The sequence below is a fragment of the Anopheles marshallii genome, chromosome 3 (assembly GCF_943734725.1).
Source record: "Anopheles marshallii chromosome 3, idAnoMarsDA_429_01, whole genome shotgun sequence".
NCBI lineage: Eukaryota > Metazoa > Arthropoda > Insecta > Diptera > Culicidae > Anopheles > Anopheles marshallii.
Genome location: NC_071327.1, coordinates 15,928,964 through 15,946,358, shown reverse-complemented (window position 1 = coordinate 15,946,358; position 17,395 = coordinate 15,928,964). Strand labels below are relative to the sequence as shown.

The 17,395-nt window shown below is 43.2% G+C and overlaps 1 protein-coding gene across 1 annotated transcript in view; it reads right to left on the bottom strand.

Annotated features, from left to right (window-relative positions):
* The window catches only part of LOC128711102 (TGF-beta receptor type-1), a 67,005-nt gene that overhangs the window by 27,483 nt on the left and 22,127 nt on the right, over positions 1 to 17,395 (bottom strand). The window contains exons 3-4 of the mRNA XM_053805965.1: positions 7,887 to 8,102; positions 5,250 to 5,367 (exon numbers count right to left, since the gene is read on the bottom strand). Coding sequence (XP_053661940.1) covers positions 5,250 to 5,367; positions 7,887 to 8,102 — 334 coding nt within the window. The remainder of the gene's footprint in view (positions 1 to 5,249; positions 5,368 to 7,886; positions 8,103 to 17,395) is intronic.

The following is a 17,395-nucleotide window of genomic DNA, read 5'->3' as shown; positions in this document are numbered from 1 at the left end:
CATTAACATTGACCAAAAGGAGTTATTTTTTTTTGTTGGTCTAATTTAAATAAACCGAAGCTTTCAACGTGTTGAAAGGAATAATACTCCACTGATCATTCAGCCTTCATTCGCACGGATACAGTGTATACAAAGGTGTGTGTTTTTGGCCGTACCCCCGTTTAGCAACTACTTTCCGTTTAATTAGCAGACTATTTATCGGGCCCTCGGTTGTTGCACGGAGTAAAAAGCAACGCAGAAGCATCAGGTCGGAGCCTCTGGACAGCTATCAATTTCCCCATTAAATTAGACAGTTTTAACAGCTAGTCAGCAGTGTAAAGCGTTAAGCACTATTTTCAAAGGGTGAACACGAAACACGAAGGCTTGACCACCCGGCAGCATACCATTCTTGTTAAAATTACACACTCCATTGCTGCGAGCTCGGAGTAATGCTGCGAGACAACACCTATGGATGATCCGTCCATTTTACAACAAACGACTCTGCTAGATTTAGTTGGTTGTTGACTATTCGTGTGAATTAAGTAATCTATCCCCATTCTGACTGGGAATCTATTCTAAATTAGATTATTAACTGAGGAAGACGATTTGAAAAATGAAAATAAGCACCAGTTTCGGTGCTAGCTAAAGCTTTTTCAAACAAATATTCAGGCTACCTTCTTTGATACTTTATGAACCATCCTGCTCACGAAAAGCCTCATATTCATTTGGACTGCCCTGGGCGTCTTACAATCCTTCGACTTTGGGTGATTCGTATTGGCACTCAAGTGCCAGTTAAAAAATTTCCAATTCAGCGAACTACTTCTAACTATGGCTCACTTTTTTCTCGTCTAATCATAATTCACAAGTCTGCAATTCATAATACAGTATGCCAATTTAATCCTACCAAATATAAACATTGGGATTTTTAATAGATTTTCAATATTCAGTAATTATAAATTCTTGCAAATAAGGCTTATCATTGAAAGAGCGTTGCTCTACATGCACAATACAATTATATCCTAACCAGCGAACGCAAACGTCTAAAACTACACACTCATAAATGTCTGTTTGAAAACGTCCATACCCTCGTACTAGCAGATCGTGTAAAGTACCTACCATCGCACGTATCGGATTCCTATCAATAGCATATTACTAAAAGCTTCTAAGCAAAATTCCTGCGCACTCGTCTACCTTCCCTTAGCGAGTTGCCTGTTGGGGCACGCGAATAGAAAACAATCTAGCCAAATATAACCCCGGCACAGAGATGTCTCTGCACACACCATCATCCCATTACAATTCGAATTCAATTTTGCGACTCTTGCGACGATGCCATAAAATTACCAAACGGCTCGGAACCGTTCAGCAGCAGCAGGATTTCGCTGACTAAAAACTCCAACCCAATCTTCGGTTTCGATTTGTTTTTGACTGCCATTACAGCGATCGAAGAAGAAAAAAAATCACTAACGATGGCAGAAAACGTCCAACGATATGGGAGTATGATTTTAATGTTGCCACATATGCTTACACCGACGGGTTGGATAGCAAAGACTCGCCTCGCGTTTTGTTGAAATTATTTTAGGGATGTTTTTTCGCCCCCCAAACATGCCGATCATACGCCACCGTTTGCAAATGACATGAAATGAACGTGAAAGAAGCTTCTTACTGTGAAGCCTTTTTTTTTTCGTTTGGATGAAAGCTGCTGTCGAGCTGACGATGGAAACAACAACAAAAAACGCGCCGCTATGGCCAGAATCGAAGCGATCGAAAGAATGGCAAAAAACAAATGTATCGAATGGGCTGGAAAATTGTCGTTTTTTCCCTAGTAATCGTTTGTGTCCTGTAGCTCTGTAAACTGGTATGTTTTGGCCTGTGTCTTTGGTCGTGATTGGTAAGGGTTAATTTGGTGTTTGTTTCCTACAACGTTTTTTTTATGTACATGTATCTTCCCGTGTCCCTCGTGTAACTCGTTCGAAGTAAAAGGGGAAAAAACGAAGATGAAACAGTTCGAGCTGAAATCGGTGTCATAACTTTGCAATTTCATTGCCTTTTTATGGGCTCGTAAAATAAATATTAGCGAAATGAAGTGGAAAGGTATTTTTCCTGCGGGAAATGGAACACTCTCGAGTGAATGATACGATAAAGAAACATAAAAATAGATGTGAAAATGGAGCGGGAAAATTATAATTTTGTACTGCTAGGAAATAAACGAACGAAGCGATTTACGGCCAGAACTATTAAATTTGATAAAATCCAGTAAAAAAGTAATGCTTGAAAGGTTTATTTCATCAATATGGCATTGTTATGATAATACATCATTAACTAATGACTCATTGCTTGCAATACGAATAAAAAAAACGCACTGTAATAAATTCATGAATACAACAAAAGAAATATTTGATATGTGACAACTAATAAAACAATCGTAAATTAAATAAAAAACAATGTGGTTCGTAACAAAAATTTACGTATGTTAAATAAACAAGCTCCCATTCGACATTAATGTATAAAAACGAAAGCTAAATTTCAGTTTAACTTTATTTTAAACATTAACAAAAGGACGTAAAAACAAAAAAACTAAAAAATATACGTAAAAGTAATGAAAAAAAAAACAAAAAAGATTCTGTCGAATGACGAACTAAATGCAGTAGAATTAAAGATCGCAAAAAAAACAATAATATCCAGAAGCCTCCGCTTGTTACGGCCAAGTATGTGAGGGCAAAGGTATTGAAACACACCAAATAAGATACAAAAATGGACCCGAGCGAAAGGTACCCGAACAAAACAAAAATAAAAAACAACACATACACATAAGAATCTGTTGACCATCGGTGGACGAAACGGCGCATCATTATTCCGGTCAGCGCTTTCAGTTAAAGCTTACCGCACGAAACGACGCCCAGGGACGAACACCCCGTGCCGGGCAACAGAAGCGAGGGGGCGGCGAACGTTAAGAGAAAGAACAGTTCACACTGTATGAAATAATCATACGGAGCAGATGTAGGATTGGGTTTGATGTGCCGTTGGAACATGCCGGGAGCACACCAAGGAAGGCGCACACACACAATAGTACTTGGGAAAGGGCACCATTCTTCTTCGATTCTGCTCAAATGCGAATTGTTGAGGGTGGTTGGTCGGCCGCAGTTCAACAACAGCAAATAAATGAAAAAAATGACCACGATAACGCCTCTTCGAGTGTAGGAGACACGAATAATGATTCAAATCGTAGTGTTTTCCGACGCGAATAGGGGCCCCAAGTAGTAGGGCGGAGAAGGAAAGGGGACATGACGACATGAATTTTCTTGAAATTATTATTGGATTTAATTAAAACGCTACGCGTTCTACGGAAATTTAGATGCGGATTGTACTCTCAAGGACGGAACCCAGCACGGAACATGGCGGAAGGGAGATGAGGTAGACCGGGGATCCTTGGCGCGCACATACACACGCGCCCCATCCACACCTGGCGGGGGAACGATGGTAGTTGAATACTAATAAAGGAAACACCAAACCATCAGTAATAGGATCATACCATGGCCGTGAAACGACAATACAAAGACCCTGGGCCGCACCGGATGGTAACAACAGATTTTTCCAGTTTTCCTGCCTAATTTTTCCCTCATTGCGTTGTTGTGTCCAAAAAGCTCGTCTAATGTTTTTGCTTATTTTCCCTCGCCTTCGTCACGCTAACAAAACTTTGCTTATTTTTTGCTACCTTCAGAACAATTTTCCAACTTAACTCATAAGGAACGAGAGAAAACATCATACAATTTTCCTACTTTTTTATTACAATAAAAAAAACAACTACTAATAACAAAAATTACAAAACAACGCCCAATAAAAAGAGTTTTGGAATGATTTTTCGTTCAGCGTCACGCGTAAATAGGAGAAATGAAAGGACGCCCAACTTCAACTCGTGAAGGAAAAATGGTATAACAACAAGCGCAACAACAACAAAAAACCCTGCTCGTGTCCGTTCCGGACCGATGGCATTATGATTTTGCAAACCAGTCCCGTCTGCAGATGGTTTCGACACAGGACACCATCACAACAACGACACACACGGGTCACGGCAAACAGACCGATTTCCACCGAAACGGGGAAAGGATTGCTTCGGTCGGCTTCCATCTGCTTGCCGGGGAAAAAGCACCCGTAAACACCCGTTCCAAGCGTGTGTAGTACCGGTTGTTGTCCACTTTGCTTCATCCCTCACCCCTCGGATTGCTGTGTACTCACACTCGCACCGAAAGGAAAAGGAAGATCCTTCCCAACCGTGTGTTTCTTCCGGCTTTCAGTTTGCTCAACCCCTTTACGGGTATATTGCAAATAAAACGAGTATTTACAAGCATTACACCGGATTCCGGTGAAAGGCGCGACTGTTTCACGTTCCATGCCAACGCGCGGTACGGCGAGCTGACGGTGAACAGCAGCAACACAAAAAAGGATAACACGGAAAACCACCTCGTTGAAGTCACACCAAACAGGGCACCGCAAGTAAATACAAATGGGCGGGAGACGACGAACCGCGGCAAGAAACCTTATTTTGCTCTTGCAAAACAAATCACAAAACAAATGCGTGACGCGCTCGATGGAGGAAAAATCAAAGCAGGAAAATGTCCATTTCCTTTCAAGATGTACACACGCGCGCGCGTTTGCTAGTGGAAGGATCGTGTGGCACAAAAAAAAAGGATGAGCGAGAGATGATGGTGAATTGTATGATTTTTTGTTTTAACCGTGTTATTTTCGATCCTCACGATACCGTTCGCTTGACACCACGCGAGGTTAATATTGCATCGCATTGCCCGGGTTCAGTGGGCCGTGATTTGTAGCTGCTAGCGTTCGATAACGAAACGGTTGCGACAAACGTCGAGCAAGTATAGGTGGCGGATGAAATGAAATACTGGACCGTAGGCGAAAGGCTGTATGAAATTGAGTGATGATCGCGAATCATTGAAGGGTGAGAAATACTGAGACACGAACACGATGATGGAAACGGGTGGAACGGTGAGATATGCTAGTGGTGGAATGGAAAAATAACAGAACAAACGACAGACGATACAACAAGGAGACGGCAAATGGCTAGGTTATTTAGAGCGACATTAGATATTCTTTGTTACCTTCCGAACAATACCGAGAAAACACAACCATGATGAAGGGGTGGTCAAATAAATTCGAGACACAAAACGGACACGATCAACGAGTACCAATCCGATGAAATGTGAAGCATAATGGTGAGCGTTACGATTCATATTTGGATGCAGATAAAACCCTACCTGTAGGAGTATTTGAGTGAACCGTTCGCTTCGCGCGTGAGAGAGGTAAAGCAAAGGCCGTCCGTTTCGCACACGAAGTTTTCATCCTTGCAAATGTCACAGTGACATTTGAGTAGCTCTGCAAAGAGGTGAGAAAGCAAAGAGAATTGAATGTTAGAAACGGGTTGGCTAGAAAGATGAAGGTTATATGATGTCCTGGTAGGATATGTGGAGGTCTTACGAATGTGATCCTCTTCAAAGATTCGGGAACATCCCAAATAGCTACATACGCAGTGGGTGTATGTAGCTGTATCTGTACGATGTGTACGGCAGAATTTATGGTTTTTAATTTACCGAAGAATTTGTACCAACGACTTAAAGGATCTTCCATTTGGCCATTTAACTAATTCCTCCATTCTTTGTTTGCTGTAGTGTGTGTTTTCTTTTTCTCCCAAAACGACGTCAATCCTTTCAGGCTAAAAGCCATTTGGGCTCGGGGCTTACATAAAGCCAACCCCCAAAGACTCAACGCCAACAGATGTCGATATGCCACTAGCAGCAACACTGCAGGCAAAAGGTTAATCGTATTTGACCGCCGATCTACCCCCCGGCTTTTGCTGCAGCACTCTTCGCTTAAGTGTTATTTCTTAACTAGAGTTACAAAACCCCGAGACGCCTTTTTGACACACACAAGTGCCCTTTTCTCTGCAACATCCTCAACATCGCCCTGCCCCAAAAAAGAGGTATCGACACTTTTCCACCGGATTGCACACGCTTTAAATTAACGTTTTAATCGAGTGAAATTGTCAGAGCAACGAGCTGCTTAAGGTGGGTGCAATGACGCGCAAAAGCACGGATGACAAGTGAACGGACTCGCGTACAGTCGGTTACACATAATCACGTACAGTGTTGGAGTGTGAGTGAATCCGATTCAAACTCATGGATCTGAATGATTCTTTCAAGAAGAATCTGAATTTCGATTTAAAAGATTCCTTCTCATAAATTCGACAATAGATCGAGGATTCACTTTAAGGATTAAAGAATAAATAAAACCATAAGAATTCATGAATCATTATTATTAAAAATTCATATGAATGACCCTTCTTAAAAGATTTATTAAAGACAATGTAATGCAAAATTTTTAAGCAAAACTTCCTGGAATTCAAATTTTACAAATGCCTCAAATAGTACCACACAAACTGTAAAAACCCGCCGAACAATTTCATCTTTCACTCTATAAAAAACAAGCACCGCTCGTTTCGCTAATTCTAATCGAGCTCCAGTACGGTACATTAGCGGACAAAATTGAACGCTGGTTCGCAGCTGTCCCTTCCATAAACGACCCAGCACACTTGAAGGGGTTAAGCTATTCATGATTCACTTAAAACCGAGCGAAATCTTAATGCGTTCTAACGATGTCTTGTAATTGTAATTCCGCACCGCTTTTAAAGCACGCCGGCGATCAAACGGCACGAAAGCAAGAAAAACGAAAACGCTAAATACAAAATTAATCCTGCACTGTTGGCTTAAATTAATAAACTTCTTCTGTACGGCAACAGGACACGCAACGTATTTATATTCCAAACTACTGCCCACACTTTGCTTGGTGTAGATAACGTGCCAGCTTCTCCCTTTTTTTGTCTCCCTTCCGTATGAATTGAAGCTAATGTCCTGTGGCAACGCATTTTTTTCTTTTGCAAAGTATGAGTCTGCCAACCTTTCTTTTGCCGCTGGGTTGATGGCTATAGATGAAGCGATCTCGAAAGATCGTCCAAAAGGCCACACTCCCCCCCTCCCCCTCCCCTGGCCTGGGCGAACGATGTTGTCTACGATGATAATTCCGTTCGCTCATCTCCTCCAATTTAAAAGCTCATTAAGAATCGAAAAGCATATTTTAGAAATTAATTAATAACGATTTTTCGACCCGGGAAAATTCCATTCCACCGGCACAGGTTCAGTATTAACGTCTCGGTGGCGGTCTCGAAGAAGCTGTTCCAAACCATCTTTTTTGCCGCCGCCCAACTACACAACCTTCAAAAAAGATGGATTCTCGATTCTCGGGGAGTGAATTCCAGACACACTGTGTTTCCGCCCTCAATCGACGTTAATTCACATACCCACAATCCAGTTTCCTGTCTCGCCGGAATTCTGACCCTAGCAGCCTCGCGCTCAGTGTACATCCCGTCGAATCTTTTGTGCGTTGTGTCTTTGGGGGACGCTTTTTTGACAGCCTGAGAAACTCTGCCGTTGTGTACGGGGGAGACGGTAGTGCAATGTAAGCCGCCCGAACCAAGGAGTCACTGTCACATCGCTCCTGTCCATCACCCTGTGCTGATGCTCGTCGCATCAGAACCTGTTGTTAATCACCCATTCAGGCGGGTTACACAACTTTCCTGTCATCTGCTCGATATCCCCGGAGAGGCTCTATCGTATCACTTCCTCAATTGGGAGTGTGGAACATTGACTCGGCTGTGAAACTGTGTGTGAAATATGTTGGCAGCCCACCACATCAACAAAGAAATTATGGCCCCCTGTGTAAAATGCTAGGTGTATGACCGACAACCTGTTCTTTTTTTTTGTGGAAGCAAAACTTGTGCAAAATATTTTCCCACCAGAGTTCCCCGGGTACAGCTTGACGTGGAAGCAAATTTTACTTACTGGTTTTATTTTTATCCGCCGTCAGTGTCATCGTTTGGGGCGATGCTGCCTGGAGGGAGGCCGGCGCCAGGGCACCACCACCGTTGGCGTTCGCCGCCGGGGGAAAGTTCTCGTTCGAGTTGGAATGCTTCCCGTTCGTCGGTTGTTGATCCTTCGCCTGCTGAACCATTGACGACGTATCGTTATCATCGGCCGTATGTCGGTGAATCGTCGATGCTGATGGATTAACGCCAGTGCCCGAAAAAAGGCCGAAGGTAGCACATGAAAAGAGAGAGAGAGGAAAGAATGCAAAAGGGGGAAAATCAATACCGATTATATGTTGTACAATGCATGGGCTTGCACGAGGATGGGAAGTGAAAAAGCCGATCCGATCGCAGGATTTATATCAATTTTATTTACCCAGGTTCAACCCACCCCAAAAAGCGGGAGGATTCTAAAATTTGTAAATTGTTGGAAAAATTCAATCATTGCTGTTATGAATTGCTTTGATGTGCGGTTGCCGTTTTACGTCAAAACCAGGGAAGAAAAGATTAGGTTATTGAGTTGGAATTTTCTCCAATTTACACTAGAAGTTTATAGGATTTTCGGTCCATAATCTCAGAGTATTAGGGGTACAAGGGCAGGTATTCCTCGAAAGCGTAATCTACTTTTCAATACCCCGAAATGTATTGCCGTAAATTGGTTCTGTTGGAAATTTCAAAAACAAGCTGAAAAAATAAAGTGTACTGAACAATTTTATCAGTTAAGCTGTTAGTCAGCGATGTTTGAAGTCAATTTTTCTATGGTGATCATCCAGTCAGCGAGCTCAAACTAAAATCTAGAATAATGACAGCAATGCATCGAACGGAATGGCCATCATGTTGTCATTTTCCTACCCATTGGACTGGATGGATATTATTCAAATTTCATTTTCCAACATCCATTTACCATAAATCCTATAGGGAAATGCCCCTCCTAAGAACAACCACCACACCACAAACCCAGGAGATGCCATCAAAATCCCCGCATTTCCTCGTTGTCTAATGAAAACGTGCGTGTGTTTGCTGTTTCGTGCATTTTAACGCTCGCATTGTTCAAAAGTAAAAACCATCAAATTCAACAGCATAGTTTGATGACTTTGCGACTGTTCTTTACTTTTTGGGGTGTTCATTTTTCCTATTGTACCATCACATGCGATCACATGGCCATCACATCACTAGACCGCAACATTTGCCACTTTACATCTCGATTTCGGTGCTCAATTTCAATGTCAACAGAAGGTTAGTGAACGTGCGATAAAACCATCAAAACTCGATGCCACCGTCAGCATCGGGCTCTCTCGCCGTCACTCCCACGCAGCATGACTTTCCTCGTTTGGCTCATTTCCTTTCCGACTCAAACATCCAAATTTGAAGGAGTGTCGATGGCAGGCGGAACCCAGTTTCCGTTTTTAAGACAGGCACCAGAAATGGAAGAACAGTCTACCACGGGCGTTCCAGAACTGCCCGGCCCGAACCAGCGTCGAAACGGTGTTTCCCGCTTGGCTTTTCGCTCATCAGCTTGCAGGGGCGTTGAATTTATGATCCGGCAGCGTTCCGTGTGTATGTGCCACCCGATGGCAATTAACTTCAATGCGGACAAGCAACACTTACACATGAGCTGGGTGCGCGGCGGCGGTGGAAAATGTGGAAATTTGAAACCATATTACGCTTTGGGTGAAAATGTGCAAAAGCTCTACCTCATGCTAGCATTTGCAGCATGTCATCAGTCTTTTGGGTGTGATCGGTAAAGCTAAGAGGATTTTCTAGAGAGGAGAAATCGCTTTGCTGGAGCTCATTTGGTGGATTTATTTCTGAGCCCCGACGGCGTTCGTGAAGAATCGGCACTTGAGGCGTTTGATTCGTTTTTACCAACTTCCACCAAGCAATTAGAACGAATAAACTGCCGACTGTCAGCTAGAAACGATGTAAAATTTATCTGCAATCTTACGCAGAAAGTTGTGCAAGTGCTTTAAACCATACAGTCGCATGAAAACCCCGCATAAGAAAATTCGTACCATTACCAGTCAAACAAAAAAAAAACCCCACAATCAACCCATCGACGACTAACATACCGCAAGGAAAAACGATTTCCTTCGGCGAAACACTACACCCAGCAACGGAAGCGACACTCCTGCGCACCAGTGCCCACAGTTTTGCCACAATTTCCCTGCAGCCAAACACGCCACCGTGGGGCTTGGTTCGGTGGCGGTGATCTCGGCAGAATCAAATTAATTACACCCAATCGCGACAAATGCGAAAAACCAACACTTTTCGGCCAAAGCTGCCGCGCGTCTGTGTTTTGGCTAATGCTCCCGAGAATAGCGCGCCAGATACACGATCGTTTGGAATGAGAAATTTTGTGTATGTTTCCCTTCTTTTTTTGTTTCAACCGCTTCCATTGTTTCGAAACGTTTTGAAGGCTTGGGGGCAAGATTTGAATAAATTTCTACTCGCAAACATTAGTGCGAGACCACAAAACAGGCAAGACAAAACTCGAAACCGGGCGCACAACAGTTTACTACAAAGTAGCGGAGAGATATTGTAGAGGAATAATCGATGCTTTTGAAGCTCGTGGTTCGTGAGTCGCTGCGACTGTTTGTCGGTTTTCCGCTTTTGTTTTATTTGCTGTGCGGGATTTAAATAAATTTCACATCAACAAATTAATGGTCGCAGGAAATGGGCGCCTGTTATGCTGGTTTTCTCCTTCTGCCGACCTACCGCACCGACCACAAGGGCAGCTGTTTCCGCTGGACGATCGTTTCACCTGACATAGTTGCTTGGTTGTTTGCGACCAACCAGAAGCAGAGTGTTCTGGAATGCATCAACCGTACCAAGGCGGGGAGGTGGTACACGAAACTGTTTCCCAAGATACTTAAAACATTGTCGCAAGAAGTAGCCACCTTCAACACACACAAACGCTAGAGAGAAAGAGCGGCAAGGCAAGCACATCCATCAACTACCAAACCGGAATGATAATGAACTTTAAATGCATCGTTTCTTGTTGGACACCCGGCGGTTGTTGGCTGGAGATCGAGGGTGGTCATCAATTATCGTAGCGCATTGCTTGTTTATCTCGTTCGGAGTGCTTGCATGTGTTTTGAGGCAGAAGAAGCGCATGGAATACCTCGTGATAAATGTTCTGCTCCCCCCCTGGTTTGTCTTGCAGGTTGTTTTAACTTTTAACAACACATGACAACACTGACATCAACGGCTTGACATTCGCTGATAATCAACAAGCACGCTAGTTTGCTTTTTGTATAGAATGATGTTACATTTCTATTTTGTTGATTTGATGGGTTTCGAAAAAATAAAAATGTAATAAGATACAATTTGTCGCTCCCCAATACTATTTGAATTGCATAGTTATCTGTGTGTGTGTATTCACAAGCGATATCATCTGACCAATAAATCCCTGACCAAGGCAACACTTCAGACCACAGTCTGTTTTTCGAATGACCAACAATTAAAAAAAAAGCGTAACAATCTTGTTGTTGATAGCGCTGCTGCCAACCATAGCGACTATTTCGCCCTACAAACGATTAAAGACGCTTTCGTGGGCATTTTTCCGCAACGAGCCGTACAGCGGAGCGTATGTATTGCAGGAGCAAAATGGTTTTATAATCACTAGTCAAACCCGTCCACAGCGATAAGGGGCATGTGATAAGATAATCGTGGGATTCGCCCATAAATTACAAGGCACTTATGGTGTGGCTGTAATCGTTGAACGGTGATACTTAGTGCACAGTTCGCGCGCACACACACATACACACGCGTACGAAGGGCAGCAATCAGAGAATTCCTGTTTACGAATGAACTTGTCGGAAGAATTCTAACTATCGTTCCCGTTAATTGAAATAATAATAAATATTTCAGCAGATATTAGGTATAGCTAATAGATCTTGCTCACTATCTAGTATGAAGCTCTTAAGGTAAAGGAAATTTGGACCCAGTGTTCCAGCAACCTTTCCTTTCGTTGAGGATCACATCTGAGCATTTCTAATCGTGCGTTGTTCTTGAACTTGTGTTTTGAGGTTTTTAGCGCGCATCGCTTGTTTGCTTCACGGCAACATGATAAGGAACCGTGTTTTGCTGATGATAAGAGCACACTTAAGCAGTGGACACCAGTAGTATGTTGTAAGCGAGAAGGGTTTATTAAAAGATGAAGTGTGCCATACCGCCTGGAAGATGTCATAATCAGCCGGAATAGAGTACAGCGAGAAGCTAACAAACAAACATAATCTTTCACTCGAAACCGTGTATTTCATTCTATTGAGCTAGTTTTTTTTTTAATGGGGCTACATTTTCAACTGATAATACGGCAAAGAGTCGTTATAAACGTCAATATTTTCAGGTTCAATATGACTTATTCATCTAGTTTCACATATTTTAAACCTACTTCACATAAACACCATTTCATATTCCATTACCTAGGTGAAGGATTTGCATATTCAAACTATTTCGATGACGCTCAACCTTGCACAACACTAAAGCTCATTGCTCGTGCGGGCGATGAGTTCCGTGTGACACGACCTCCAGAGGATTGCGCAAATACTATCGATCAATATTTGCCAATTTGAGCATCGTTGTAGACGGTGCTTGAACACACGATCCTCTCTCACGAAGCACCATCCAACTGATCTGGCTCAACGGCCACGGCCTGCACGTACCGTTGGCAGAGCCCAAAGCGGTGGACAAAACGAATTAGAAGTTTGCCTCTCCATCACAATGCAGTGTGTTTTGTGGTTTGCGCTTCGCAACTCGAAATAGATTGTATTAATCCGTGAAGACAACAACATACGATCGTACTATCGGGGGGGTGAACCTTGAGCGTTGGATCTCAACAACTTTACGCTGTGCCCCGCCTGTTACCTCTATTTGCTTGATGTTTTCTTCATATATCAGCTGATTTGCATATCTCTTCAACAAACGGTAAAACGGGTTGTGCGAGATTACCTTAACGATGGGATCGTATAAATTTGAAATTGATGGCTATTTCGAAACTGTCATTGCGTAACTGAACACTCAGCAACGAGCTTTGAACTGTAATGGAATATGGGGTTTTATTTCTTACCCGAATTGAATATCCGATTTGGCACATTCAAGGCAGGAAGAAAATACATTTGTTTTCAATTTTTGCTTTATACACACATTTACATTCCAGTTTGTATAAGGTGATGCAATATCAGAGGTTCAAATGCTATCAAACGCTCGTTATATATTATGAATCTGACAGAAAGAATGGAGTCGGTCGAATAGGGAAAATGGTAAGGCATTACTAATAAACACGGCTAGGCTGGGGTTCAAATCTCGTTTGTAAACAATGCATTCTCTTTATTCGCAGATGTGGGCTATTCAACAATTCATCTGTAGTAGGCGAGAGAGAGATCTCTACCAACTGTGTGTGTTTTCTATAGCGTAAAACTATAACGCAGCAGATAAAAATCAAATAAAATTCAACGAATGGACATCAACTTAGTAGTTCCCTTAAGAGCCCACGAAATTTAGCCCTCTAAAGCACAATGAAAAGTAGTTTTCTCCTCAACTATTAATTCCCCGTGCTAATAAAAAGTTTACCCTGCTGTGGAAACCTTTGGCCAGTGGCTCTCAAGATTCTCAAGGAATCCAAAATGGTCAACAAAAAGCGTCCGGCGTAAAGCAGCAGCTACTCAACCATGCACACCGGCGTAAAAAACTACCAACAAATTGAAGACTTTAACACATCCATCGGTCCCGAACGCTGACGCAGAGCAATGTTATGATTATGATAATGGCTACGGTTATATGATAATCGCCCCCAATGCAAAACCATACCAAAAATGCTCGGTTTTGACTGCTTCAAGAATAAAACCGACCATAACCGGTCGGGGGTTTGGTCGAAATAGAAATGAACCACTTTACATTTCCGTTTCTACCGTCCCGCAGCTGCCTCTTGTGGTGTACAATTTCCATCGTGCTTTTTTTCCCAGTGCCACACTTCTTGTCGCACTTGCGGAAGGACGGGCTGGAACGATACCGGGATAGGGAAAAGCCAGTGCTTAAAAGCTAAGTGACCTCTCGGAAGATTGTATTACTTGTATATTTTCTTCAAACAGAAGGTGACCCCAAAGGAAAGGAGCGGAAGGATTCGGACGGCAGCAGCAGCAGCAGCGACAAAAAAAAATCACACCAAACCGACGACGGCACAAACACCGACAGTTAGCATAATTTGTCGCCACGGAGAACACGACTAAGCAACAACGCGTCGACGCATAATGATAGCAATGAGTGGATCCGCAAAGCAACGGCCAACAAAAAAAAAATTAACAACAACAACGATCATTATAATAACACCGTTGTCAGCGCGTGTGCATCTTTCGTCCTTTCGACGGTTGAAAATGAAGCTGAAGCCGGCCCGAGCAGGAGGAGAAAACAATCATAAAAATTGCTGCTTAATCTTTATATCGCTGTTTTATCATTCCGATACGCGAAGGGTTTACTCTTTCGCAGGCGATTTTAAAAACAAAACGAACAGGTCGATAACGAATCTTCGCCTGTGCCAGACATTCCGCTAAAGGTTAAGGATCTGCGAAACGGGAATCGTCTTCTACCAGGAAGGGCAAGACATTCCCTTACCCGTCATAAAAAAAGCACGTTGAATGTCCGAGGAAATAAAACTTTCAAAATACAACACCGTTTACCCGGGCGCACATCGACTCGGGCGAACCACGGCATCCGTGCAAAACGATCGTCAAACAAGATTTACATCATAAAAGCCTGAGAGTGTGTACGTGGCCATCGCTTTAAGCAGCCACTTTGCACCAAGTCACTTCCTGCTTCCGAATAGCTTCATGCTCTATAGTAGAGTGGAGCTGGTTTTGGCCGTTTCGCAGGCCAAAACCGTAACATCGTGGTGGGAAATTGGAAGGAAAGCAGGAATACGGACGGTAGGGAAAATCGTTCCGCTGGGACCAAACGTCACAAATCGTACCGGTAGTTCATCATATCGTCAGAAGTCGGGCATGAGGAAGCAGGCCCGGAGCCTCACACTTTCGGGGTTTGTTTTTCTTGCTGAACACGATTTGAATTGTGGATTTCCATTTGTTTGAATTTTTATGCTCTTTTGCATTGCCTTTGTCTTCCACGGATGATTTGGTGCTGATCGTATCGCGGTTGTGATTTTATTTAAAGTCTGATGTATTTTACACAGCAAACAGCAGTCATGAATAGAAGGTGTTGGAAAATACTGGCTTAAACGTATAAATAATGTATAAAGCAGAGCGGGATTCAAAGAGCAATTTTCAAGCTACTTTTTCGAGTGAGGGTTTAAAGTAGAATTAAATAAAACAGTAATATAATTCACGAGTTCTTTAACTTAAAGTATTACATTTCAAACTCAAGTAACAATTTACACCAAACCAGCGCTGCCCATTCCAATAAGGAAAAGGATTAGGATGGGCTATCATGAGAATGTTAAATAAAATGCAAACACTTTGCCATTCCTGTCCACACGCCCGGGGGAAGATCGTGTTTCGTGTGTAAAAAATTAATAATTTAAAACACATCCATAAATTCAAAGCAATACCAGGCCTGACGTCAGGGCAGTACCGTCAGCGCATGCAAGCACGTTCTGATGCGAAATGATTTTTGCGATGTTCATGAAAATGCCGGTGGCGTGAAAACTCGACAGAAGTTTCCACAAACCCCTATCGATACCCGGAGAGCGTGCCTGGACGACAACCGACGCTGGGACAGAGATATTGCAGGTCCGGAGCAGTTCAGCCAACTCTCTCGGAAGGCACGCGTTAAACAGAAATCATTGCCCGATTTTGGCTCGATTTGCCCTGTATCTTTTCCTTTTTCATACCATGTCCATCTAACAAACGACCGCAACGAGAAAGTTGAACCTTTCGGACTGAAAAAAAAACACCCGAACGAAATGAATCAAGAAATAAATAAATGCCGGGTCATTCCTGGGCACCAAAATCAAACTTTTGGCCCAGCGCTCAAGAATGCCGCAAAATGTGAAAAAAGTTCGCAGGCACCGAAAGGAAAAAAAGGGCACCGAAAGTAGCCCCGGGGGTGAATTTGGGTGGACCCAACCATAAGGAAATACGTGTCATTTTCCTTCTATCTCACCCGATGCACCATGGACGGTGTCGTACATTCGCCGGAGTTATTGGTGTGGGCGCCACAAAAAAATGTCTCACCCTGCATCAAACAAGTCCTTTTCGAAGGCAACAGTTTCGTGCACTTCGTTCGGATTCGGTATGCGCTAGGATGCACCCGGATGCTTGTTGTCGGTCGAAGCGAAATGCAAAACTGTCGAAGTGGGTTCAAAAAGGTGAGCCACATTCGTTTTTCCACCGCGCCTTCTTCTCACGACACATCGTCGATGATTCGAGGAAGTACGAATGGCCGCGCTTGTTTCGATGACCTATGACTTTTATGCTATTTTACGCTGAGCCCCCCCGTACCCATGAGAGAACATGAGAGAGCGCATCCGCATGAACTTATAATGCTTCGACCCCTCCGGAAAAAAACGATGCCCGACATGGCCGTGTAGTGGCAAAGATGAGAAGGTCAATGTGACCAAGTCGGGACCGAGAGCAAATCGAATCCCAACACAGTATCGCTCCACTTGCTTTGCTTGCTTTTTCTGTGCCCTGGTGTTACTTCTTATACTTGGCAAAACCCAACCTCAGTTGACAGTGTTGACACGCACACCACCCGGAACACATAAACCACCCCCAAACTGCAGGCAGAATATTGGAGTGTCATTTGGTTTAGCAATTTATATTTTTTGTTTAATAATGGCTTTTATCGTAAATTTCGCTGCATACTTCGGGAGATGCAGCGAACCGCCGGTAGCTATTTTTAATTTAACGATCTTTGCTTGTTCACTGCGAGGGGACGCTTTTTCCCCGCGCACATACATCGTCATGGATGGCAGTACGAGAAAATTGATAACCCAAGCGAAAGATGTTGATGAAAGCCCTAAATCACACTGTTTGATTTATTGTGTCAAAATCTATTTAGTAAAGTGCGTGAGTGTGTGCACAAAATGCCTCTTTAATTAGGGGAAAAAACGATTGAAATGAACAACAAGTTCACTGAACTTCACATTTCATTCATGCGTTACAAAAAGCTTAACGGTAAATTAGGAAAACTTTCCAGCCATTTCGGTGTCCTCCGTGCCCGTCGTTGTCACAACCCGTCTTGCGCTTGCCGATGCGCGGTTCCCGGTGAACGTTGATGCCTGAGATGCTTCGTAAGTGTAGCAGCATCATGCCCACACATCGTACAACCGGAGGGCACATACACACACAAACATCACACGCGGCAAAGTTTGTCCAAATAATTTGCAAATAAAGCACAACAATAAATCCTCCCCGGCCTTCTTATTTATTTTGCACGCTTGTTCGCTCCCGCATTATATTGTCCTTTTTGTGATGCAGGCAGGCGCACACGGGAGACGGTAGAGCAAAGTCGCTTTGACAAACTAACTCCAGA